At 41.0% G+C, this 25,892-nt stretch overlaps 2 protein-coding genes and 1 long non-coding RNA gene across 4 annotated transcripts in view; 1 reads left to right on the plus strand and 2 right to left on the minus strand.

Annotated features, from left to right (window-relative positions):
* Window positions 1–267: 267 nt before the first annotated feature.
* On the minus strand, window positions 268–13,670 carry SNAPC1 (small nuclear RNA activating complex polypeptide 1). Its single transcript, XM_063333572.1, has 10 exons — window positions 13,495–13,670; window positions 12,708–12,867; window positions 11,340–11,480; window positions 10,788–10,892; window positions 9,611–9,769; window positions 8,021–8,095; window positions 7,285–7,347; window positions 6,181–6,322; window positions 2,641–2,724; window positions 268–772 (listed from the first exon to the last, which is right to left on the minus strand). The coding sequence occupies exons 1-10, from the start codon at window positions 13,620–13,622 to the stop codon at window positions 738–740; spliced, it is 1,092 nt and encodes a 363-aa protein (XP_063189642.1). The 5' UTR covers window positions 13,623–13,670; the 3' UTR covers window positions 268–737.
* Window positions 13,671–13,985: 315 nt separating this feature from the next.
* LOC134515040 (uncharacterized) overlaps window positions 13,986–25,892 on the plus strand; it is a 31,236-nt gene continuing 19,329 nt past the window's right edge. Inside the window, exon 1 of the long non-coding RNA XR_010070860.1 lies at window positions 13,986–14,668. This is a non-coding gene — a long non-coding RNA (uncharacterized LOC134515040). The remainder of the gene's footprint in view (window positions 14,669–25,892) is intronic.
* The window catches only part of HIF1A (hypoxia inducible factor 1 subunit alpha), a 34,571-nt gene continuing 26,109 nt past the window's right edge, over window positions 17,431–25,892 (minus strand). The window contains exons 13-15 of one of the 2 annotated variants that reach the window (XM_063333574.1): window positions 25,297–25,405; window positions 22,323–22,449; window positions 17,431–22,157 (exon numbers count right to left, since the gene is read on the minus strand). In XM_063333574.1, coding sequence (XP_063189644.1) covers window positions 22,006–22,157; window positions 22,323–22,449; window positions 25,297–25,405 — 388 coding nt within the window. In that variant the 3' untranslated portion in view covers window positions 17,431–22,005. The remainder of the gene's footprint in view (window positions 22,158–22,322; window positions 22,450–25,296; window positions 25,406–25,892) is intronic. The other variant, XR_010070859.1, reaches the window with a different exon arrangement.

A 25,892-nucleotide genomic window follows, 5' to 3' on the forward strand; every position in this document is an offset into this window, starting at 1 on the left:
CATGTTTATTTCCACACACACTTCTTCCACATCACCTCTCCAATTTGTAACGATCATTTTGAATTCCAGTCCTGTCCTTGAACAGCTTAGGGTCATCTAGTGAATTAATAAATGTACTTGACATTTCTTCATTTGAATATCCACTGATACCAGATCTGCTGGAAACAGTACAATAAAAGGGTTACCACCAAGTTCATTTCCCACACCTGTGGGATCAAACCACGATAAACATTGCTGAAATTGCACACTAGAAAATGGAGCAAGTAATCTGTGAAAAATAATTTATTGTACTAATTTTAAACAGTCAGGAGCCTTAATTTTATGTTCAAAGATAATTAATTCCAAACATGCCGCATACAAGCAAGTATTTTGTGAGCTGTTCTTTCAACAGCCTCAGCTAAAAACATCATTGCAGATCAACATGAGTTCCAAGTGATAACTCCCATTGTACAAACTACACAGAACAAGCAACCGTCTTCTCTTTCTATCTCAAACAGGGCACAGCAACTTTGTCTCCCACAAGAAGCTTTCATTAGATGAATAAAGGCATCAAGTGCTTTATCATGAGACAGCTAAGGCATACCAGTCACTAACAGCATTCCAGCATCACCCGTAATTCTGGTCCCAGACACTTCTTGTTGTACGTTCAAAGGCATCCAAAACAAGCACTTTGTGTTACCTCTGACATTTACATTTTGTCATTAACATTCGTATTAGTGCCTCTCCAACTGAAGCCTCTAACATCTTCTTTTCCTCTTGGGGAGAGATACTTCTGAAAGGAAATAAAGAGATTTTTCTGGCAAGCTTTTCAACCTAGCTTCCCTTATGGGAATGATTAAGGTAGAATTAATTCTGCCCAGGAAAAGAAATGAATTAAATGAGCTCTTGAGATCCCCTCCCAATCCCCAATCCCTCTCTCCCCGAGGTTTTAAATAGGAAAAAAAGTCTTTCCAGATTCTATAGCACACTAGCATTCAAAATATCAATTAAAATTCTATTGATGAACAAAATACTGTACTTCAAAACTTATTCAATCTTGACAGCTTACAACTCCTCATGAACACCTTTAAGATTTCATTATGAATTTGACAAATGGAATACTCAAAAAATTAAGCACAGAATACCCGAAGAGATTGCTTATGGGTATTTTTAATGCTTCAGAATTTGACGACAAATTCTGAGAAATGGAGAACGTTCCTGATTTAGAAAGAAACTTTTTGTCCACAACAACTTGAAGGAAAAATAAGTAATAAAGTACAATATTAAATGCACCATTGAATTCACACTGTCTACAACAAAGGTTATCTGAGAACGTAATCTCATTTCAGTACAAGATGCTCTTTGGCTTTTAAAAAGAGCAAATACGTGCTACCTCACTAAAAATGTATTTTAATAGTTACTATGCTCCCTTGTATGAAATATCCTCCCATTACATACAGTTTTGAATAGTAAATTAACTCCAAAAGATATACCCCTCCCATTCATCTATGTCATTAAAGCTTTCCAGAAGTTGTACTTAACCCTTTGCTCTCCCTTTAAGCAACCTAATTAAATCCTACCCTTTCAGGTTAAGAACCAGTACCTCTGGTTCTATCAAGTCTGCCTTCCACTATGCAAGCAAGACCCATCGGTCTCACACTAGCTAGAACTGCCAGTTGAAATCATGCCTTTAGCTGGCCAACTCCTCTCCCAGGAACACTACCCATGTTGGAGGCACGGCAGCAAAGCAGTTCACTGGACTCTTCCTAGAGAATAGCCCATTAAGGTATCTCAAGATAAAGAGGATGCAATTTTCTTTGTACAGTGTCTGTTCCATGGTGCTTATGTTCTCCTCAAGCGATACTGAGAACAGACCCTGAAGCTTCTGAGTTGCAGAGCAGTTCAAGATCATCTAACATCTCAATTTGTACTATTTGCATTTGATGCTTCTGTAGAGCAACTCCACCATCAGCTTTAAGAAACGTGCTTTACCATTGCTTCCAAATAAAAATTACATTATCTCCAATAACATGAGTGACAGCAAAGTCATCCACTCTTCTACAATTCCCAGAATCCCACCCCAACGACGTCAGACAACTTCTAATATAGCAGGGGATGCTGTTACTGTATACGTATAATGGAACTTAATCCTTGAAGCATTGCCCAGGTGAAAATAAGGCCAGAGGGGAAACTTCTATGTCCCCTCACTTCCACAAAGATGAAGGCAGCAAGGGCTATTCTAACCTCAAATGCAAATTACATAAGTTCCCAGAACTACTAGAACAGGTATCTTCTGTAAGTGGGAGAATGACTGAAAAATCACTTTTCCCTACGCATTGTAACTCTTCAAGCCAGATTTGTATTACAGAAGAGTAAGTCTCCTTTTAACTGGACCAATTTTAACTCTGAACAAACTATAATGAAATCTATATAGAAAAAAACATGACCCATAGGATTTTGCCACCACATGTGTGCTCGTAACAAAGTCTCAGAGCAAAGCTTCAATTTTCATGCAACAATTTACAGGCTAAAAACTCAACTAGCTTTTGCAAGGCAGCAACACGTGGTCCAAAACATCAGCTTTAGTTTCAGAAAAAAACAGTATAGTAGACAGCTATTAAAAACCAAGTCACGAGTCTGTCAGAATTTCAATCACTGTACCTTCTTCATCTGGGTTCTCTTCTTCTGTAATTATAGGCATTCCAATATGCCGAGTAACAGTTTCCTTTGCCACTTGCATTTCACCTGCAGATACAGTTTTAGGAAAAACTGTCAGCTTTTGTAAGCTTAACTAATGCTTTGTAACTTGGAAATTAAATCACTGAATTTAAAATAAAAGTTTATTCAAAACTATTTTTCTGTTCAATTTAACTTATCCTTTAAATGAACTTCAGTGGCAGAGCAACTTCTATCAGTTTAAAAGCTGGATATCAGAAAGATGATTTCCTTCTGAAAACTTATATCCTATGTTTTCAGAAGTGGGACGTAAAGGGACGTAAAGAGATCTAAAGAGAACCTTGGAAGGAAAAAAAAAAAAAAAAAAAGATGCCTAAGTAGGGATGTGCAAATACCTGGAAAGTATGTGCAAAAAATTGCACCAATACAGATGACATAAATTCTATGATAGTAAAATAACTAACTAAATAAATCACTAGTCAGTTCAGATATGCCAAAGATCAGCAACATCAGATAGGATCTCTCCAAGAGACCCGAATTAGAGAGCTGATCTGCCTTTCCTTCCTCACCTCCTCTTTTGATCTAGCAAAGTACCTTCACACCAGGTCTTATGCTAATGTCATGTAAAAACAAGTCAGACCTCAAGTTCTGACACTTGATCTCTTTCAGAATATATTAACAGAAGTGACACCATACAACAAAAATCTATATAAATGGCTAATCCTTTAGGTTGTTGGTCTCAGCATCATGCTTTCAAAAAGCTTCACAAATGGAAAAGATATTAACTTAGGAGCTTTAGATCAGGTAAATCAACTTTTTTTTCAAAAACTCCTCCTCTGAGGCAGAAAGGAGGTCCCAGTCCAGTTTTCTTTTAAAGATGTTCACCATATCCTCACTTAGTCATTCTTTCTTACAAGCATTTTCACCCACGTTCACCCAGCCGTTCTTGTCACTCACAAAATTCTATCCTTCCCACAGGATTCAAAGGGAGGTTATAGGCATATGCATTTAATATTCCATAATAATTCTTGTTAAAAGTTTGAAGTCTTTTTCTGACTACATTAAACAAGGGCCCTCACTGAGGGCACACTGGGACACCCCAATGCTTCTTATATCACTATAAATAACCCAGAACTGTAAGAAATACAAGCAGTTAAAACTATTTCCTTCCAGGGTGCATTTTCAAATTAAGAAAAAAGGTCCCAGAGACTGGACTTAAAAACTCTGTACCTGCTTTTAAAAAAAGTTTGCTCTTTAAAATTGTTTTTATTCCTAGCTAAAATGTTAATTACCAGGAAAAATAGAATATAATTACAGGAGAGAACCACAAAAAACAAGTCACAGGAGTACAAAAAAAGAGTCTTGTCAAGAAGGTAAAAGTTAAGTCTAACTATAGACTACACGAATCTTACCCTGTTAGAATATAATTGCAATAGTGGGATTAAGAAAACAATTTGAAAGAGTTTTGAAACTGCATCAGTTGTTGACAAAATATTTTAATTCACATGGAAGTACTAAAAATTTCAGTAGTAAAAGAACAAAATAAATAACAAGTATCAGGTGGAAGGAGAATGACTGATGTGATAGTGGAGGTACTAGCCTTACAAAGCATTGTCTTTAAGATATTGGTATCCTTTTCTCTTCAGAAATATTAGAGGTTATTCCTTTAAGAGCCCAGGAACAGAACAGAGACAGGCAAGGTTTACTTTGGATTTCATGAAGATAGTATTAACTATCAAAACTATAAAGATAGGCTGATTTTCACGAAAAAGATAGCTTCAAAAATAGAAGCTATCTGTCAAAAGAAGAAACAGTTAGACACATATCTTAATCTCCAGTATGTCTGTTATATGGAATCACAGAATCTTCAGAGTTGGAAGTGACCTCTAGAGATCATCTAGTCCAACTCCCCTGCTAGAGCAGGATTACCTAAAGCACATCCCTCAGGGCTGCATCCAGGCGGGTCTTGAAAGTCTCCAGCGAAGGGGACTCCACAACCTCCCTGGGCAGCCTGTTCCAGTGCTCTGTCACCCTCACCGTAAAGAAGTTTTTCCGTGTATTTGAACGGAACTTCCTATGTTCTAGCTTGTGCCCATTGCCCCTTGTCCTGTCGCTGGGAACCATTGAAAAGAGCCTGGCTCCGTCCTCCTTAAACCCACCCTTTAGATACTTGTAAACATTAATCAGGTCCCCCCTCAACCTTCTCTTCTCCAGGCTAAAGAGTCCCAGCTCTCTCAGCCTTTCCTCATAAGGGAGGTGCTCCAGTCCCATAATCATCTTGGTTGCCCTACGCTGGACTCGCTCCAGTAGTTCCCTGTCCCTCTTGAACTGGGGAGCCCAAAACTGGACACAGTACTCCAGTTGTGGCCTCACCAGTGCAGAGTAGAGGGGGAGAATGACCTCCCTTGACCTACTGGCCACAGTCTTTCCTATGCAGCCCAGGATGCCATTGGCCTTCTTGGCGACAAGGGCACACTGCTGGCTCATGGATAATTTGCTGCCTACTAGGACCCCCAGGTCCTTCTCCTCAGAGCTGCTTCCCAGCATGTCCGCCCCTAACATATACTGGTGTTTGGCATTCTTCCTTCCCAGGTGCAGGACCCTACACTTGCTTTTGTTGAACCTCATTTGGTTCTTCTCTGCCCAGCTCTCCAGCCTGTCCAGGTCACGCTGGATGGCAGTGCGGCCCTCTGGAGTGTCGGCCACCCCTCCCAGCTTGGTATCATCAGCAAACTTGCTGAGGATACACTCTGTCCCCTCATCTAGGTCATTAATGAATATATTGAACAAAATTGGACCAAGTATTGACCCCTGAGGGACACCACTGGTTACAGGCCTCCAACTGGACTCTGTGCCGCTGATCACAACCCTCTGAGTTCTGTCACTCAGCCAGCTCTCGATCCACCTCACTGTCACCTCATCTAGCCCATACTTCCTCAGCTTCCTAATGAGGATGTTATGGGAGACAGTGTCAAAAGCCTTGCTAAGGTCAAGGTAGATGACATCTACGGCTCTCCCCTCATCCAGCCAACCCGTTATAACATCATAGAAAGCTATCAGATTGGTCAGGCATGATTTGCCCTTGGTAAATCCATGCTGACCACTTCCAATAACTTCCTGTTCCTCTACGTGTTTGGAGACGACATCCAGAATGAGTCGCTCCATTACCTTCCCAGGGACAGAGGTGAGACTAACCGGCCTGTAGGTTATATGGCAATAGGAAAAATTAAGACAGTGCCACACAGAACAAGCTTTTCCAAGGACATGATCTTCCTGACAAAAATTAGCAGGACTGTGTATAAAACTTCATATTAACTATAAACTGCATGCTCTCATGTTGTCTTTTTACCTGACCAGACTGTGGAAAACAGAAAGATTCAATTACAATACTGGTGTCACAAAACATTTCTTTAATCTTCTACCTCCCCTAATCAACACTGAAATTTAACCCAGCTGCCTCCTCTAGCAAAGCAATGGATAAACTTTTGCAGTCTCTCCAGATCCATGAATACAACGGAGAAATACCTTTGATTTCCACAGCATCTCCTCTCCCTGCTGGCTGTAGTCTCCTACTGTTTTTTTTACTTCGGCTTGGAGATTTCCCATAATTCGATCCTGATTCAGTGGATTCTAATTTTACTTGACGATGTCTTCTGGATTTGGAAGCCTAGAACCAAAACATACACATGAATGATGTAAAAAAGCTAAAATGCTACAGCCACATATTACTGTATGTCACTGAGTACTTCACAAGTCAGCAAGGACCAGAGGCATCAACTTCCTCATATGTCAGGGTGGGGACAGCAGTGAGGGAGAGAAGAAAGATTACCACTAGCTACTCTTTTTCAGTTTAACAGGAAAATGCCCTTCTATGATTTAATGGATGTGTCACTTAAAATCCAGGTAATGAAACATTTGTTTATTTTCAAACCACTCTCTGTTGGCATCGAACTGCACCACTGTGTGCAAGCAAAAGGAACACTTTGAAAAACTGCTGCATCACAAAGCTTCTTTCATATTTTGCTTAGATGCCTAGAAAACATTATCCCTGCGTATTCATAAGTCTGGACTGTTGTACCTTACAGAGCTCTGTGTTATTTAATAATGTGTTTTTCCAATAAGAGATTTTAATAAACAAGGAAAGACATAATGTTTATCATAGGCCTGCTATAAAAAAGAAAAATCAACAATATTTTTAAAGTAGAAGTTATCGAAATAATGTTTCTAAGAACTCCGAACTGACTCCCAACCCCCAAGCTCTACTTTTGCAAGCATCTTCAGAGATTCCAATATGTAAGCTTCAAGAAATTTGAGCAATTAAACTCACAAGTATTTTTATTCCATGTGTTTAAAATTCCATCTACCTAAAAAACAGAGCATAGACATTAAAAGATACGTTGTACATTGAACTCCCCCAAGCACAGACCATATCTGCATTGTCTCCATAAATCTAACGTGAAAAATAAGAACTTTGGTTTCCCCAGTGTTAAAGAAACCTGAATATTCGAAGGCTGAATTGCAGAGGACAATTTTAACTCATTCCTTTCAGAGACATCATTTACATTAAACTGGTATTTATTTTTGAACAACAGTTTTAAGTACGTACTTATCATCAAATTTTATACCTACCTCAACAACCGCAGAGTAAGACCTGTATTTGATTCTAGCCAACGCACTTGCTCTTTCAGAACCCTGCAAAGAACCAAAAGACCAGTAAAAAAAATTTCTTATTCTATTATAGAAATATTGAAATGTGAAATCAGACAACTACTTCAGCAACATCTCATTACAGCAGTAATTCTATAATTAGAATCAGAGCTATGTTAGAATGCTGCCAAACTGATACTTATAAAAAAAAGTACAAATTTCATTAAAAAGACAGAGCATAATTTTGGTTGCCTTCACAAAGCCTAGGAGAAGACAAATCAAATTTGAACCTTCACATCTTTCTCAAATTCAAAATTGAAATAAGCAAGTAAGTAAAACGAGAGAATTTTGTAGCATAAAAAAAAAAAAAAAAAAAAAAAAATCGATACTGCATTTAGTTGAAACTCCAGGAGGAGCCATAAAGGAGTCTGGCCAAGAAAATACAGCTATTTCCCCTCCTTATGTGAAAGAGACCATAGCGTTTTATTGTGAGCATCCAAGAGCTATTACAGTAGTGAATGCTCACAGCTCAACACAAAACAATGCTATTTAAAAATCAAAAAAATACCCTCCATCAACCCAACCCAACCAGCTATTCCCAGAACTTACTTTGATGCTATTATCAAGCCTTGACATACACTGTTTAGCCTGTGATCTGAAGTCAAAAAACTAACAGATTTCACCTGCATAGTGTAGCAAACTAGTTCATTGTTCTTACCTCTGATTCTAGCAAAGCCCCCTCTTCCTTTTTGTTTGATATTTCATCAGTTTCTTTAGCATTTAGGAATAATTTCTGAAAAAAGACCCACAAAATATTTTTTTGAATGTCTGTCATATACAAGGCAGCTAAAATCCAAGAATTGTGAAAAACAAAACAAGTATTCAAACATGTGCCCATTTTCTTTATCAATCTTACACTAGGGCCTTTCCTCAATCCAAGGATAGGTGTTACAGAGGTATTTCCTGTGGTCATTCTAATACATAGAACCATAAAATAGCTTGGGTTGGAAGGGACCTTTAAAGGCCATCTAGTCCAATCCACCTGTAATGAGCAGGGACATCTTCAACTAGATCAGGTTGCTCAGGGCCCCGTCCAACCTGACCTTGAATGTTTCCAGGAATGGGGCATCTACCACTTCTCCGGGCAACCCGTGACACTGTTTCACCACCCACAGTGTAAAAAATTTCTTCCTTATATCTAGTCTGAATCTACCTTCTTTTCGTTTAAAACCATTACCCTGTGTCCTATCGCTACAGGCCCTACTAAAAAGTCTGTCCCCATCTTTCTTATAAGCGCCCTTTAAGTACTGAAAGACCACAATAAGGTCTCCCTGAAGCCATCTCTTCTCCAGGCTGAACAACCCCAACTCTCTCAGCCTGTCCCCACAGGAGAGGTGCTCCAGCCCTCGGATCATTTCTGTGGCCCTCCTCTGGACCTGTTCCAACAGGCCCATGTCCTTCCTGTGATGAGGGCTCCAGAGCTGGAGGCAGTACTCCAGGTGGGGTCTCACAAGAGCAGAGCAGAGGGGCAGAATCACCTCCCTTGACGTGCTAGCCACGCTGCTTTTGACGTAGCCCAGGATACTGTTGGCTTTCTGGGCTGTGAGTGCACATTGTCAGCTCATGTCCGGCTTTTCATCCACTAGTACCCCCAAGTCCTTCTTGGCAGGGCTGCTCTCAATCCCTTCATCCCCCAGCCTGTATTGATACCAGGGGTTGCCCCAATCCACCTGCAAAACCCTGCACTTGGCTTTGTTGAACTCATGAAGTTCATATGGACCCACTTTTCAAACCTGTTCAGGTCCCTCTGGATGGCATGCCATCCCTTAGGCATGTCAACCACACCACTCAGCTTGGTGTTATCTGCAGACTTGTTGAGGGTGTACTCTGTCCAACTGTCTACAACATTGATGAAGATACTGAACAGTACTGGTCCCAATATGGACCCCTGAGGGACACCACTAGTCACCGACCTCCATCTGGACACTGAGCCATTAGCTAATGGCTCATCCACTCACCGGATGCGACCATCTGGACACACCCATATTGAAACGGACACCTTCCAGGGCTTAACCCTCAGCAATCCCTTATGTTATCACAGAGGCAACACCACATACAAGTCCATGTCCTTCTCCCCATATCATAACTCAGCCTAGCATTTTACTCATTCCATGTCTTCAGTGTTACAGTTCCTTCTACTTAAGTCTGACATGTACGAAGCATGCACAGAGGCAACTACACTAAAACAGTTCTTACATGTTGACACAATCTGTTAAATTGCCACAGCATAATAGCTGATATTACCTACCATTCTATTCTGCTGCCATTCCTGATGTTCCAAAGTTATGTCTTTAAGAGTAATTACAAATTCATCTTTTATCAAGCTCAGGGCCTTGTCTGGCTGGGATTTGTCAGCTGAAATGACACACTTCATTTTCTGATAGTGGTCATGAATATTCATCAGTTCCTAAAATAACAAAACAGACTCTTTTTCAGGAAAAAAAAAAAAAAGATTCCAGCAGTAAAGCAATGTTAGTCCTCAATGAACAAAACCAGGGTTATACAAACCATCCTAAGGAAACTACTGAACCAGAAGGAATGTTAGAAACAGATTCTGTATCAGTTCAGTTTTAGGGATCCTAGCAATACTGTTACATAGTACTCTCCAATTAGTCCACCAAATAAACAAAAGAAGAAGGAGTATCTTTCATTATTTAAACGAAGAAGGAAGTCTCGGTGATACTCAGGATCACTGCTGAGGTTTCATTCTGATATGATGGTCTATTTTCATCTCTTTGGAGGAAGCATTTTAATTCCTCCTTTTGAGGAAGGTCTTCTCACCCTGTCATTTCACAGATTACTGATTTTTATACCACAGTAGTCAACCTTACTGAAGATAAATATTTGCTAGCAGCAACTGGAAAAACCTGTAAACAAAGATCTATTACTGAGTCCTAATGAGCAGTATAAGACCTGTATCTGGCTTGGATTACTCAATTTTTTATAAAATGTACTATATATTGAACAAAACCAAGTTTTAAAAGGATAAATAAAGGTTAGAGAAGGCTATAAACTTGCAGGTAAGTAAAGTCATATTACCACAAGTATCAAGCCTCCAGCTGCAACCTGCAGACACATCAAAACAAACATGCTTCCCCCCACCTGCCATCATCCATTTTTCTCTGCTTAAGTGCCAATTAACCATTTATACCCTTCCCCTTTTACATCTTACTGAGGCAAAACCACAAAACATTAGAGCATATTTCAATATTGAAAAAGGTACCACAATTCTTCCAAAATGAATGTCGTGTTTCTGCACGTTCAGTAAAATTGCTGGCACAGACTATTATCCTAGTCTGGATTCCATAAGAAGACTTAAAAAGGACAAGACTGTGCTAATTAGGGAAGTTATAGCTCTTGGACAACAGAAGAAGAAAAACAAAACAAGCCCCAGTGATTAATCTGTAGTTTAAAAGTTACTGTACCTCCAGTACATCATTAGTGATGAGGCTGTTTACTCTGTTACTTGGGTCCTTAAATTCTTCTTTCAATTCATTTTCCTGAATCTTCTTCTTAGTTCTGTAGTTTAGCTAAAGCAAGAGACAGTGTTTTGTAACCTAAAAGCAAACTTAAAATGGCATCTTCTCTTGAGAATTCTTACTGCATATCCAACAATCAAGAGATGCTGAAAGGCCTAAAACCATCTCATCAACAACAGCATGCAGCTTCACTGTCAAGTGCTCAGTCAGGGCTTTTCAAAAATTATTCCCTAGTCAAGAATTTAATCCAGCACCCAGACTCATTTGCACAAATGGTAAGACATCTCAAATCTAATAAGAACATTAGATACTGAAAAACCATTTTCAGGTGATAAGCATGCTACATTCAAACATCCTCTAAGCATTACATCACCCACCTAGCTGAAGCAAGACACGTTAGCCTCAAAGCTAAACGAAACACGAGTGCTGTTGAACTGCCAGCCACTGAAAACGGAAGAAATTTTATTAAAAAAAATTAATTTTAATGTAATAACTCACTAGCTTTGGCATTGCTGTGAAATGGAATGCTCTGGCAAGTCGCAGTGTCCTAAAGATGTATGCTGCATCGTAATGCTGGGAGTCTACCAAATCCTGTTGAAATTTCTGGATTTCAGGCCAATCCTTGAGTGCGATTCTGATCTGCAGCAAAACAGTTGTGTATTGTCATACCAACCTGAACATTTCAACAAATAAAAAATGAATTCAGCTGACTACTGTGATCATGTCATACTACACGCAATACCTGGACATCTAGGGTATAACACGTCACATAACCACAGAACTACAGAAAGGACCCTACTATAACATTTGTTAATATCAACATTTTATGCAGATAGGCTTATTTTATTGTTGTGTTAAATATTCTCACTGCAGTTACTTTCTTTGACAGTGACATGAAACACAAGCCCTCTTCGACATCTGAAAAAGTTAAGCCTTCACATTCCGGGATGCCTGAAACAATACACACCCAGGAGACTCCCACTGACTAGATGATAAGGAAATAATACTAATACCATGATTTGCTACCAGCGAAATGTTCATAAAAGTATCCCTGTCTCTGTGCTTTCCTTCCTCTCCCATGTACTCCATGTCTACCTCAGTTAACTGCTTTGATAATTCCTGGACTCTCTAATAGTTGCTATATAGCAGGGGTTTTAAAATTCCCTAAATTAATCTCCATAAAAGGTATCGACTCCTTTGAAGTTAAGATATGAGATGTAATGTCATTGTTGCAGAATACTTAAACTCCAGTTTCTTATTTAAAGAATTTGAAGTCTGTTGTGCATATGAACACAACACACATCACACAGTTCCCAAGTAAACCGCTTCTACTTGCACTGAGTTTCCAACTCCTTTATACACTAGTCTCCTGACCTAAATGCAGCAAGGCGACACGTCATTCAGACATCCATCCTTTCAACCTATTTACAAATGCCACTTACTTCTACTTCTGACTAACAGAAACTGCAAATAATTCAACCAGTCTTCATGCTGCTGAAACCCTAAGGAATAATTGGGGCTGTAATGGAATTCACCCCATAGCTGATGAGCATGTTCTCTGTTGCCATTTTGAAAGTTAGTCTTCATTTTTGAACAGAGAACTTCCTATCCGGCAAACAAGATTTCTGACACCACAGCTACAATTTAGGAAGCATAAGCAACATTTTAGTCACTACCATGTAAGTTCTCAAACCCAAAGGTGTTTGAAAGGCTACCTTTTCCAAAGGGACCATCTGGTTCTAAATATTTTTATTCTAAGAAAGCGAGAGGAAATGCCCTACCCATTTACGATGACAAAGCGGACCGAGGTATGCCATGTATCTAACATCGAGTATCTCCCGAGAATAAAACCTCAAGAACAATTACCTTTTGTTTTGGCTGGCAAAGCTGTGTACTATAGAGCCCGTACAAAAGGTACAGAGCACCAACTCGAATCTGGAATGCGTACGGGGGCAAGAAGTACTGCTGTGCCAGTTCTAAAGTCTTCTTTGTGAGCTTATTCCTCTCCAAAGCTCTTATTCTACCACTAAAGTAAACAAAAGGAAGTACGTTAAAGCAAGTAATTTAGAAAATCCATAATGCAGAAACAAGCTTTAGGTATTTTAAAACATATTATCATAGGGTTCAAGTTCTGGGAAGTCTTCAAAGACAGACAGACCTTAAACTCTCACCCAGTACTGCATGAAATTCTCTGTATTAAGTTAGACCTAAAGTGAAAAATGCAATGCCCTACAATCGTATTTTTTAATCTCATGAGGATTGCATCAAGCTCACTGAGGTGTTAGTGTTACAATCACAGGCGTTACTAATATACAAAATAAAATTAATAACTACTTTTCAGTATTACACAGGGACCGATGCTTCGTTGCCATTTACCTACACGCCAGGCAGGCAAACCTTCCCGAAAAGCCATGCCCGGATGGAAACGCGGCTCACCGACACCACCCTTTAAGACCCCCTGCACCAGCACAGGGGGAGGTCAGCAGCGGGGAGCCGTGGGCTTCAAGAAGGGGAAGACGGGCTCCCTCAGGCGGGGCCCAGCCAAAGGGCGGCCGGACCTTTCCAGCCGGTGCCGCTGAGGGCGGCTCGCCGCGGGCAGGCCGTCGAGGAGCCGGCCCGGAGGCGGGTGGGCCGGCCGGGCCCCCTCACTCACTAGAAGATGGTGTGGAACCGGCGCTCCCGCCACAGCTCGGCGAACCGCTCGAAGCGGACAGTGTCAGCCTCCTGGAAGGCGCCGAGCAGCTCCTCGCAGTCCGCCTGCAGCCCCGGCACCGAGCTCATCCCGCCGCCGCCGGCGGCCCGCTCCGCCGCACCGCGCGCATGCGCAGCCCCTCCACAGCGCCCCCGGGGCGCCTGCGCAGCCTTCCGCGCATGCGCACTCGCCCGTTACCGGGGAGACGCAGTTTGGGCTTCTCTGTGAGAGGTCGGTCCCGCCGGTGAGAGGATTATCCCTCCATCCGCCCCGGGGGCGGCTATCCCCTCGCCTTGCCGGGCGAGATGGGTTTTCCGCTGGCCTCAGGGCGCAGTTGGGAAGCAGCCCGAGGGAGGAAGGGGTTTGGTGGGGAAGGAGCGGTGGCAGCGAGGGAGGAAGGGGTTTGGTGGGGAAGGAGCGGCGGCAGCGAGGGAGGCAGGGGTTTGGTGGGGAAGGAGCGGCGGCAGGCTCGGCTAGGCAGCCGCCGGCGTACGACAGCCCCAGGGAGGCGGCGATGCCGGTGGGGCGTGGGGTTTCGGAGTGCCCCGGCCCCGCAGAAGCTCCCCCGGCCCAGCGATGTCGCCGGCCCGGAGCGCGGGAGCGGCGGGGTTCGCTGAGGGGAGAGGGGGGGCTCGGCAGCGCCGCGGTGCGCCCGCGCTTCGCGGCCCGTGTGGACGTGACGCGCCGCCACGCTCCCGGCCAGCTGTGCCCGGCGAAGGGGGCCGCTTCGGCGGGCGTTCCCCCGCCCAGCGCTGCTCGCAGGCGGCGGGGAGCAGGGCTCGGCGACTGCGGGAAGCCCCGCTTCCGCCTGAGCGAGCGCGCCGGGCAGGGGCTCATCCGGCGGGCGGGGGCTCGTAGGGCGGCCACCCCCTCTTTTTGAGCTCCGGCGCGGCGCGCTGCCGGCTCCCCGCATGCACGGCCACACGTAGGCGGCGGACGGGGCGAGCCGGGCGGGCGGGGAGGGGGCCGCGGCTGCCGAGCCGCACGTAGGGAGGGTGGGCGCGGCCTCGCCGGCGGCGCGGAGCCGGGCGGCGGGGGCTCTCCTCCCCCGCGCACGTAGGGGCGAGCGGTGACCGAGGCGGCTGGGGAGAGGAGCGGAGCGGAGCGCTGGCGTCCGAGACACCCCGCGCCCCGAGTGAGTACGGCCCTGCGGTAGCGGGGGAGGCGGGCGAGCGGCGAGCAGCGGCTCGGGGCGGTGGCAAGGTGTTTTCTGGGGGAGTCGGTTTTGGCGCTGTCTTCCCCGGGAAGCCCCGCAGCCCCTCCGGCAGTTCCCAAGAGGGTGTAGGGACGGGGCTCTGGTTTCAGGGCGTCGTTGCCGCGATGGGCGCCCGCGGGCGGGGTCGCCTCCGCGGCCGGGGCTTGTCCGGAGACGGGCTGCGGTCTTGCGGGAGCGGGGCTGGGCGGCGGCGGCGGCACCTGCGCTGGGGAGCGGGTCCCCGGGCTCGGCAGGAGCGCGCCGGAAGGCTCTGCATCCGTGGGGGGAGAGAGGGGCTGCGAACTCGGCTTGTGTGAACCCAGCCTGTGAACCGCGCCGGGGGGGGACTGAAGGGGTGAAAAGAGGCAAAAGTAGGGAGCGGGCATGGGATGGTGCGTGGCGTGCTGCCTTTGGGATGTTTAAACCTGCAGGTGTTTCGCCCTGTGACCGTTTCGCTTTCTCGAATAATCAAGCACTGCAAAATTGTAAATTCTGCTGGCTCTGGTACCGTGATGTTCTCCAGTTCACCGTTACCACCAACTAATTGATCCAAAGGTTGCTCCTTAAAGCTAGGCACCTCAAGCTATCGGCTCCTACAATGACAGTAGCTTCCACAATGCTTCAGGCACAAAAGCATCTTTCCATATTTATTATATTTCCCAAAAGGCTGCTGGAATCCAACCTTTATCAGCCTGTATAGATGAGTAGGAAATGAATGGCCATCAGCTAAACAGCTGTTGTGTTTAAGCACCACTGATTTCCACTGTCATTGATTATGGGAACAGAAGCATTTCCAGAGCTGTTACATATGAACTGGGCAGGTTTTAGCCGCTGCAGGGGGTGAGCTGCACCTGCCGGGTTTTGGTTTGGCTTCCCCCACCCCCACCCCCCCCCCGAAAAGACGAGGCATTTTCATCTATCATTTGGATTCATGTTTAGAGCCATAGGACAGTGACCCCATTCATCCAGTATGTGACCCGATTGTCAACAGATTGTACTGATTTTGAAACAGAATGCCAATGCTGTTGGGAAAAACAGTTATAATGTACTCCCCCCGATCACACTGGACTTAAGGATTCAAAGCACAAGCAAGTTAATAATTGACACATCATGGAATGAGTTTGTCATTACTTACAGGTCAAGCCAAGCCCTGCTTAGATACAGGAGTTATCCCATAATCTAAAAGGAGCAGAGGAGCTTGTCTTTGGAGCGGTGCTGAATTTGTAAAGCTCGAGTGTGCTTTCTGATTTTTGTATTTTAAGCATGCATTGGGTGTTGTGCTTTCTCAGAGGTGGTGCTTCAAGAAATGCTAGATGGAAATTTCTTTTTTTTTTTTAGGCAGATGGAGTTGCATGTCATGACACTTCCATTGTGTAAGATGATGTAAGATGTAGTGAGGATGAGGATGATGTGCCCATATGTTAACATGTGCTAAGTCTTTCCTTGCAGAAAGTTTGGCTACAGTGTAAAGAATGAAAATGCAGAGAAATAATAATAAAAATAAGCAACAGGGTGTCTTTGTAGAATTCGCCTTCTGTGGTGTATACAATGAAATACAGTGTCAATTTTTAGGCTAATTATTGTGTGTTTTCATCTAGCGCTCCTTCAGATTTTTCATTAGTACGTTTTAATTTTTAATAGACTGCCTTCCAAACTAAAATAAATAAACAAAAAAAAATTAGATTATGTAAGCAAGAGCGTGCTGGTTGCTATATCTTCTTCATATTTTTATTTAACTCCTAAACAAAAGGATGAAGTCCTGTTTGCCCTGTTAATTCCTAGTTTATAAGTTGCAAGTTAAAAAGCCATTTGTCCTGCATAGTTATAAATAACAGGGGGTTCTCCAGTTGCACATGGCACAAGACAACTCCTTTTTAAAAAAAAAAAATTACCTTGTAATAGAACACGTTTTGAAATTGAAAACATGGAAATAAATCACATTTTAATGGATTTTAATGAAAATAGATCATGGATATATTTTATTAAATAGTGTATTCAAACTTCTGTATGTACAAACCTATCACTAATACCAAATAACAGGATCATACTCTACTGTGACAGCGCTTGCCTGTGCCTTCTGCTTTCCGACTTCCCAACCAAGCAAAAATGGTGCAAGTATTTTTAATCTGTGCGATAGGAAGCGGTATTGATTTAACAAAACAGCAAGAGTCATAAGTTCTTGTGAAGTCATTTGCATGTACTGAGAGGAACAGAATTCACCTGGAGACGTCACCTTAGATTCAGACTAGTTTCTGTTTTGTTACTAAGGGCATTCTTGATTACTCAGAGGTTTCATAAGCGTTCTCCGTCCCCCTTGCCCCATAGCTGTCACTCTCCTCTCTCTTAAGCTTCCCACAGGAAAACCTGCACCGTCCCTTGTTAAATTGTATGCTTAACCTCTTTTGTTCATGCATGTAGTCTAGGGTAGGGTAGGATATTTATTCAGGTAGGATAACCACTGTGTCTAAGGTGAACGGGATTCAGCTGTAAGGGCATGAGAGAATTTATAAACCCTATTGGAAAACAGAACCCATGCACGCTTAGTGTCAAAGTAAGGTAGTCAGACCTCAAACGTGCAAGGAGCTTCAGTTATACTGCATAGTGGTTATTTGGTTCACTTTAAAAAGTGGTTTTGCCATCTGCCATCTCCATCTTTTAGAACAGGGATAACAGATGAACAGAAAGATCACAGACATCACGAATTAGAAACAAACCCTCTCTTTTATTGAATTTTATACTGTTACACAATCAAAAAGAAATACAGTCACAAGTATGTCAAAATGTTTCAAGAGAAATATCAATTGCAATACGTTGTACTTGGTTCCAAAAAAGAATTCCATTAAAATATACCACTTCTTCATGAGAGAATACTGCTATTATTCACAAAATCTACCATACTGTATAAGTCCAGTAGCAAACTCTTTAACTTTTTGGTAACTTGGCAAGCCTTGCTCAAGGTAAACAGGGAAGCAGGACAATGACAACTCATTTCTAGAATTTGAATCAAAAAAAAAAAAAAAGTTCTCCAGAATGGAGCTTTCCAGGGAACCAAGTGCCTAATTGATAACGGTATTTTTAACGAAAGCTGAATACCCAACTCACATGAATTCCTATAAAAAGTATTCCTACAAAGCATTCCTGGCCTGCAAAATATTTATTTTCATGCTGGACACTTACAGTTTGAATAACGTGCGTTAAGTGCAGTGACATTTGAGTGAGATGTGTGTTCTGTTCAGTAGCAGCTCATCAGCACGGATGGGAACAGATGGTCGACCTGGAGCATGTCCAGCTATAGCCCAGGTCACAGTGGTCAGGTACTCACCACTCCGGCTTCCACAGGCACCTTTCAAAGGAAATGGTTCATTCGGCAGCGTAACAGTGGAGAAAGCCTGACAAGAGATACTGGCTAACAGCCCCTGTTTCTGCCATATTGTTTAGCTGTTTAAAAATGCAGTAGTTTAACCTGTAATCATCAGATTATTTTTTTTTTATTCCTACGCTTGTATTTCATTGGAAGCGGAGTTGACCAATTAATCCAAAATAAGCTTTGAAGTCTTGAAATTGCCGCCAGTATTATGTGTAAAGTTTTAATTGTTCTTTCTGGCCGTAATCTGTGATTCTTTAATTCATAATTACTTGGGGAGAGTTTAATACATGTACACAGACACAACAGGAAACTTAATAGCAAGTTGTTTCTGTTTCAGGCCAAGGTTTTCAAAGATCAACATACCATCCAAGCCTATCTCACTACAGGGGAGGAAGGTATATTAGAAAGGTGTACTTTGGCCTGCAGGCTACCTTAGTTTACTCAATGTATTACACCCATGATCAAGTTACTGGACAGCAGACTGAAGTGACAACTTGGGAGCTACAGCTGTAGTTAACTACTTTCAGGTAAAGGAATGAATGGTGGCATCACAAATACTGGTTTAAAAATGCCTTTACTTTTTAACAAAAATCATCAGTGTTGCTGATAAAAACATCAATTACAATCCATATGTGAAAGTAATAATTGTTCTATGCCATAAAGAAGGCATGGCTTGACTACTGCTGTGGTCACAATAACCTTCTGGAAGCAAACTTTGTTATTCTCAGTTTACCATTTCCACATAATCTAGCTTATTTCATACGCAGCAGGAAACACTATATTTACCTACCGTTTTTTTCTTTACTACTAGGAAAGAATAAATGCTCTAACACGGTGCCTCAACATTTTAAGAAATAGCAACTCAAGTACAAAAGTATTCAAAATCACTAAGAAAACATTTAGAAAGTAATGTATTCTAGAAGCTTGTCCTACAAAGTAGGTTTAGAATCAGGCTGTGTATTCCTGGAATCTAAGCAAAAAAAAAAAAAAAAAAAGTAAAACCGAACAAAAAGCAGCTAAAATGTGTACTAGATTTTATGAACTGTCATCTGCATTTAGCAAAGCTTTTACAAGGCCAGAGCAATCAATTACTGTTACTTTTCCACACTTCAGTGTCTCTAGAAGGTTTGTTCGGGGTTGTTTCACCCATCTTTTTTCCTAGAGTTGCTTGTTTCAGTCACTTTTACCAAGACAATAAACAAGATGCCATGCCTTGTTATTACGCATAATAAAAAGTGTGAGAGGTGGGAAGGCTCATAGCCATAAATCACATGGGTCACTTAAGTTTTCCTCCTCTTTTTAACATGGATTTTTCTCAATGAAAATGTACAGCCCTCTTAAAGTACACCGAAGAGGAAACGACAGCTCCAAACAGGTCAGGCTCCTCCAAAAATAAGGTCAAGAGAGCAGAACAACATCAGGCAGGAAGGTATGAAGTTTCTCTTGGGAGATAAAAAAACCCCAATAACTCACCAGGCCAGCTGAAAGCTTGCCAGGGCAGTAAGAAAAGCAGAACCCAACTTTACTTGAAAGCCTTTAGCAACTTCACCGTTTAACCTTTTAACTGCTGACAGAGAAAGGGATGCCACGGAAAGAATGCCATCCAAGAGACCTCACAGAGCAGGTAGAAAGTAGCTCTGCTACTTTTATCCAGAGAACTTTATAAGCTTTGTATACTTAACTGCTGCATTAAAAATGTTTAATATTCAGTAGCAGCTGTATATATTCAAAATGGTCTCTGGATGAAGCTTCAGTTTTAGCTTACAGCACCTACACGCTTTCTCCTCTCTTTGTGGAACTTCTATTCTAAGTATGCAACGGTCATCTGCTACCAGGGCCTTATCTTTTTTTTAACTGGTAGCTAATAGTCTCCATCTAGTTTGATACAGTTGTGTCAGTTTGAAAAGTGCTCGTTTCAGTGAAACAGTAACAGTAATTTTAGAAAACAGCTTAAGCTTATATACCATTATACTGATTTCAAAAGACCCAAGAGTCCAATGAAACCAAAGTTTCCAAAATAATTCTTGTGACACTCCACGTTTGATTTCTTTCAGAGATAAAGTTTTAAAAAAAACTAGTTTGAAGAATGCACAGAATATCTTGATCATATTTACACATTACAAGGTTGTATCAGAAGCATCATGTTTTATGACAGCAAAATGAGAAAAGTCACCTAGTCAAAGTTACTAAGTCAACAGCACAAGAATGCAGAACAAGCTTTATCACAAGTATTATCTTAATTTTTCTAATCATGCAGTTTTGTGATAAAAATCCATCTTTTAATTGATCACTCTTGTGAATTTTACTTTCTCCTGCTTTCCCAGTGTTACCTTGATAAAGCTTCCAGAGACAAGCCTTTAAGCTGTTAACAAGGAAGAATCTTTCCACTCTAAAGTAACACAAATATGCTGTCTCCTCACTTTCAAGTTTGCTAACTGGTGTGATAACAGATTTAAAAATTTAACATCTTTGGCGAGCGGTAGTACAACACTGTCTAGGAGACTTCAGTACTGAATAGGCTCAAATCATTAATGCGGAGATGTTACAATCAAAATAAGGAAGCAGTGATTTCCAATCAACTCTAAGTTAAAAAGGGAACACGGATGAACAATAACCACTAACAAAAATATAAATTATCTCATTTCTCTCAGATAACACACTCCCCAAGGGGGCCTGGTCCACATATAGTTTATTGATGTAAGAAAACAATACAGTTAGTGTTAGATCCAACCACAAAGAGCAAAAGAATGAGCGAGTGAAGGTTTTGTACAGTACATATAGGAAAATAAGATGTTTGTGGCAACTATATATTTCTAAATAAAAAGGCTTCTAAATATATTCAAGTTATTGAAATCTACATGAAAACATACGGATGTTAATAGCAACAAGGTGCATAAAACCAAAACATCAAAATATTGAGCAACTCAATGATGTACTAGATAAAACTTTGCTAACAATGCAAGATGTTTTACAATCTGCTTGAAATATCACCTATACCACACAGGGTAAGCTGAACATTTAGATTTAAGATCATACACAATATTAGCATTAACTTCAACAACTACAGGCAGGGAATTTTTTTTTTTTAAGCTGGCAAAGTGACTACTTTAAGAACATCAAACTCTCTCTAAATTGAGAACGTATCCAAATAAAATGCTGCTAGCCCTTTCCAGATAAAGCCTTTCCTTTGACTAATCACACTCATTTAAGTCAAAAGCATGAGACAGCATTTAAGAACAATTTGTATTACAACGTGACTAAAATAATGACATAATTCATGTTTAAACATGATTTCATAGGCAAACAAAGGAGGATTCGTCTTAAAAACTAGTTTTTATAAATGCAGAATATATTGCATGAGGAACTGCTGGTATTTTTTAAGAAAATATATTGTGCGATTGTGGCTACAATGCACTGCTGCAAAGCATTGTTGTTTCTTATAAAAATTATTAAAATAAAAAAACCCAACTTATCTGAACATAAAGAGTAAGAGAGCATAAGTCTTCCAACTACCTATGAAGAGCAGGGTGGAAGTATTGCCAGGTTTTCCTGTGTTGACGTTTTACTAATGATAAGTTTTGGTGACCAACTCCCCAGCCAAAAAATAAATATTTTTTTTAAAATCAGGTGCATATTTCAAAGCTGCTATTGCAAGTGTGTTTTAAATGTAATGGACTTAAAAGTGTATGTACCGAAGAATTATAAAAACGCACTATAGTTTGAGTTATTGTTACATAAAGAACATATTAAAAAGACTGTCAAAATAAGTAGAAAGGGGATCAAAACTGAACTAACTGAATTAGTGCAGTACTGTAGCCAGGCTTCTAAAATCAGATATAGAAAATATAAATAGACTGCTTTAGGTGATGATTCACCAGTGTCCAAAAAAAGGAACAAGTATTGTGAAAGCTCAGTTAACTTGATCCAGAGCTCTGAGCAGTTCTTCCCCCTGTAGCAGGTTTCTGTTGCCTTGTATGGGAGCATTTACTTCGCAATCGTAACTCGTGAGTTGGGGTAGTCCACTTTCATCCATCGACTGCCCTAGAAGTTTACTTGCTATGTCTAAAGAGGGAGGGGAAGGAAAAAAAGTACACTTTATTCACCATGCTAAACCTTTCCTCCAAAATTGCTCATAAAGGAGGTAAGTTTGGATGTTTTTGTCATTCAGTTCTTTCACATGGTTCCTCTCCACCCCCCTCTACGTATTTAAAAAAAGCCAATACTAACCAGTTGATAGTAGAATGATTGTCTTTTGCTCCACTCCATTATGACCATTTGTTTTGCACCCCTTTACACGTTTCCAAGCAAGTGATGCATTTCCTCCACGGTCACCTGTCTGCTGGAATAAAGACCCCTACAAAGAAATAAAATAAATCTTCTTTATTGAATACTGTATCTTTCTAGCCCTCCACATCCCTCTTCAAAACTAACAGTTCCTGTCACCAATTACTAATGTAGGCATTGTTACAATTAAACTGGGCTTTATTCAGAACCCGTGGAAAACATGTTTCCAAGTACACCAGCCTCGAAACTTAAAAGAAAACTGAATCAGATTTCAAGACCTTACTTGCCTTACAGAAAACAATTACTAAATCCTGGTTATCATCAGTTACCATGCTCAAGATTAGCATGTACACGTACACATACACACCCATTTAATTACCACTCTTGGGTGAGTAAGCATCAGGTTTTCACTGAAGTCTCTAATGGTTTTCTGCACTGGAACTAATAGCATAGACAGGCGATTCAGGACCCTCGGGAGGTTGATTCTATCTAAATTTAAGATGTAAATTCTGCTTGCACTCCAGTTATTGCCACCAAGCCATCTGACCCAAGTCTTGTGGGGAACGCAGTCCTAAGCCATTCTATTGCAGATATGGCTCCTTAGCATATTGTTTTGACAGCAGCATAGAAGATATGGAGGTTAGAAAGCTTTTAAGGGCTCCATGTAATTAGGATAAGTAAGAAGCAGCTGCCACTCAAACAGATGGGATGGAAGGGGAAAAAAATGCCACCTTAGTACAAGTTTGCTAGCAAAAGTAGTTGAATCTGCAAAGTTTTGTCTTGTTAGTAGTCAACTACTGCAAAAAGCGAAAAAGGTATTTCAGAGTGCTGCCATTATCCCAAACACTTAAAATAGTAAAGAACATATGTTTTCAGGTTATAAAACATCCACGCGAGTCAAAAAGACAACTGTATAATAGAAACTATAGTTAAACAACTTGGACTTAGAAGCTGTATTTCATAGTAAGGTCAGTCACCTACATTGTTGCTGGTTTGTTTCGTTGTGGGGTTTTTGGGTTTTTTTGGGTTTTGTTTTTGTTTTATTTGTTGTTTTTTTTTTTTTAACTGTGAATGTGATACAGCCCTTCATGTTAAAAAAGGCCTAGCTTGTCCGTTTCAATTTAATGATTCGGATCATTATTTCACAGTCTTACTACAACACATCTTGCCCTTGTCTAATTCTCCTGTTTTCTAGAAAACGAGAATAGTATTTTACTTTTGTCTTCACTTATTTTCACTCTTCACAAAGTTAAGTCCTACTTTCTTACAGCTGAACAGTTGTGGCAAGTTTTTGCACAATCCCAGAATACTATGTATTATAAGCCTGGATTTAACATAATTGTTCTTCTGCACCTGTGCAAGGCCTAGTTAATCCACTCAGAAACCCATTGCGAAGAAAGAAGCCAAACAACAAAAGCACTTTGCTTGAAGTGATGTCAGTAAGACCCAGCTACTTGGAAAATTCAGCTTCTGACGGTGCAGAAACCATCAAAACCTTTATAACACTTGTCAGGTACAGAAAAAAGAAAAACGTTTAGCAAAGGATGAAGTTTAAACCTTTAAGCATTGAAAAAGCACTAAGCATAGAAGCCCGAACACTATTACAGCACTTAATATAGAACTGCTTGCGTCTGTGTATTTAATGACATCCATGCTATTTTGAATATTTTATCAGCAGCGCTATGCCAGCTGTAGCACCATCACATGAGAAAGACGCAATGAAAGGCAGTAAAGTTTCTTGCAGAGCTGTGCATTCCTACAGGGCTACTGGAAGCAACAGAACAACATGCATGGAAGTGCAAAGCATTTGGCAAATGAAAGCAATGGCATATGATTAATTATTTATTTATTTTACATAAAGTCTGCTTGTCTCATAGAAAAAACAGAACATACAAGAGCTTGCTCAGCTCTTCCAGAGGAGAGCCACGATAAAGATGGTATACAGTGATTTGTCTCATGCCCAAACCAGAACCCTAATACAGGAATATCTCATAGTTCAAGAAGAACAGTAGTCCTGAACTGTAAGACCTGATGGTTGACTACACCAAGGAGATGGACCGCTACAGAAACAAAGAATCCGAAAGGCTACGTTGCAGTAGAGGAACTAAGAATTAACTGTAGAAAAACTGAAGAGAAGTGGGAATTTACAATGAAGGCTAGAAGAGAGATAACAGTATGTAATGGCAAAGCTCAAGATTTCAAAGTACTAAGAACTGACAGTAAGAGACAAAGATTATAGAAACCAAAATACCCTTTACAGAAAATAACAAGCTGGATAGCCCCAATTAAGTGACACAAATCTAAGAATACCTAGAAAGTTTATTTTTAGTATCTAGGACAGATGATTGCGAGCTACTTGCAAGCGCACACACTAATACTAGAGAGGTGTGCACGAAATGAGAGCGGTACTAGTAACATACATTTGCTAGGTTATATGAATTCTATTCCCTTATGGTTCAGATGGTCTTGTTATCTGATCAAATAAAGCAATCTCAGACTCGACAGAAAAAAGAAAGCATAGAAAGAAGCATAAGAATACTATCTCCACTATTGACAAACATGAAAATTGTGTTTGAATTCAAAAGTGAAATAAATATGGCAATTATAAATTTAAATGTGATGTCTTACATTTGTGCACATTCTACTGAAGAACATGTATGTTCACAAAAGAGTATCTTCTACCTAATTAAGAAATGTGCTTGGGTATAAAGGGCACTTTTGAAACAGCTCACAGTAAGAGAATGAAAATCAGAGTATTTGCATATATATGGGAATTTGATTATCGAACAATTAGTTATCTCTGATCCCAAGATTTCACTGCTTACCAACAGCTAAATTCAGGAGTCTGCACCGATGCCTCATTTCAGAAATTGTAAGGTTAAAAGTGAATATTTTAAAATGGTAAAACAGAACTCACAATTCCAACTGCCTGAAAAAGTGAACCATCATGTTCCATTTTTCGTTTTCTCTGAGCATTATGCAAAGCTAGCATCTTTGGATTTAGTTCTTCATCCACTGCAGTAGATCTAAGAAAAATTGATTCAGGCTGTTAAGACGTTTCTACTATCCTCAAGCCATTCTTCTTTTGTGAACACTTACATACAATATCACAGAACGGATTTTATGAACTATACTACTTTTCTTTTATAATTGACTTATTTCAACAATCATTATCTATTAGCATAGCAAATGTTAGCTTTTAATCTTGCTGTGAAGCTCAGAATGAGTTACAACAAAAATTTTAAAGTCTTTGCAGAAAAAAACAAAGCATAAAGTTCAGCAATTCACTTCCAACAGAAAGAAGGGAGGGAAGGGTGAGGAAAAGTCTGTTCTTAATATTTTTATGTACAGATAAAGCTTCGATTTATCAAAGGTCTGACGTTTGACTTTGTAGAATTTTCTGTCATGATAAATATCTGCTACGAATGCCACAGTCCACCATTATGAAATACGGCTCGCTTTAAAAGCAATACATGTAGCACACAGACTGTAGTCGCCTCTTACCTCACAACA

The sequence above is a fragment of the Chroicocephalus ridibundus genome, chromosome 4 (assembly GCF_963924245.1).
Source record: "Chroicocephalus ridibundus chromosome 4, bChrRid1.1, whole genome shotgun sequence".
Lineage (NCBI taxonomy): Eukaryota > Metazoa > Chordata > Aves > Charadriiformes > Laridae > Chroicocephalus > Chroicocephalus ridibundus.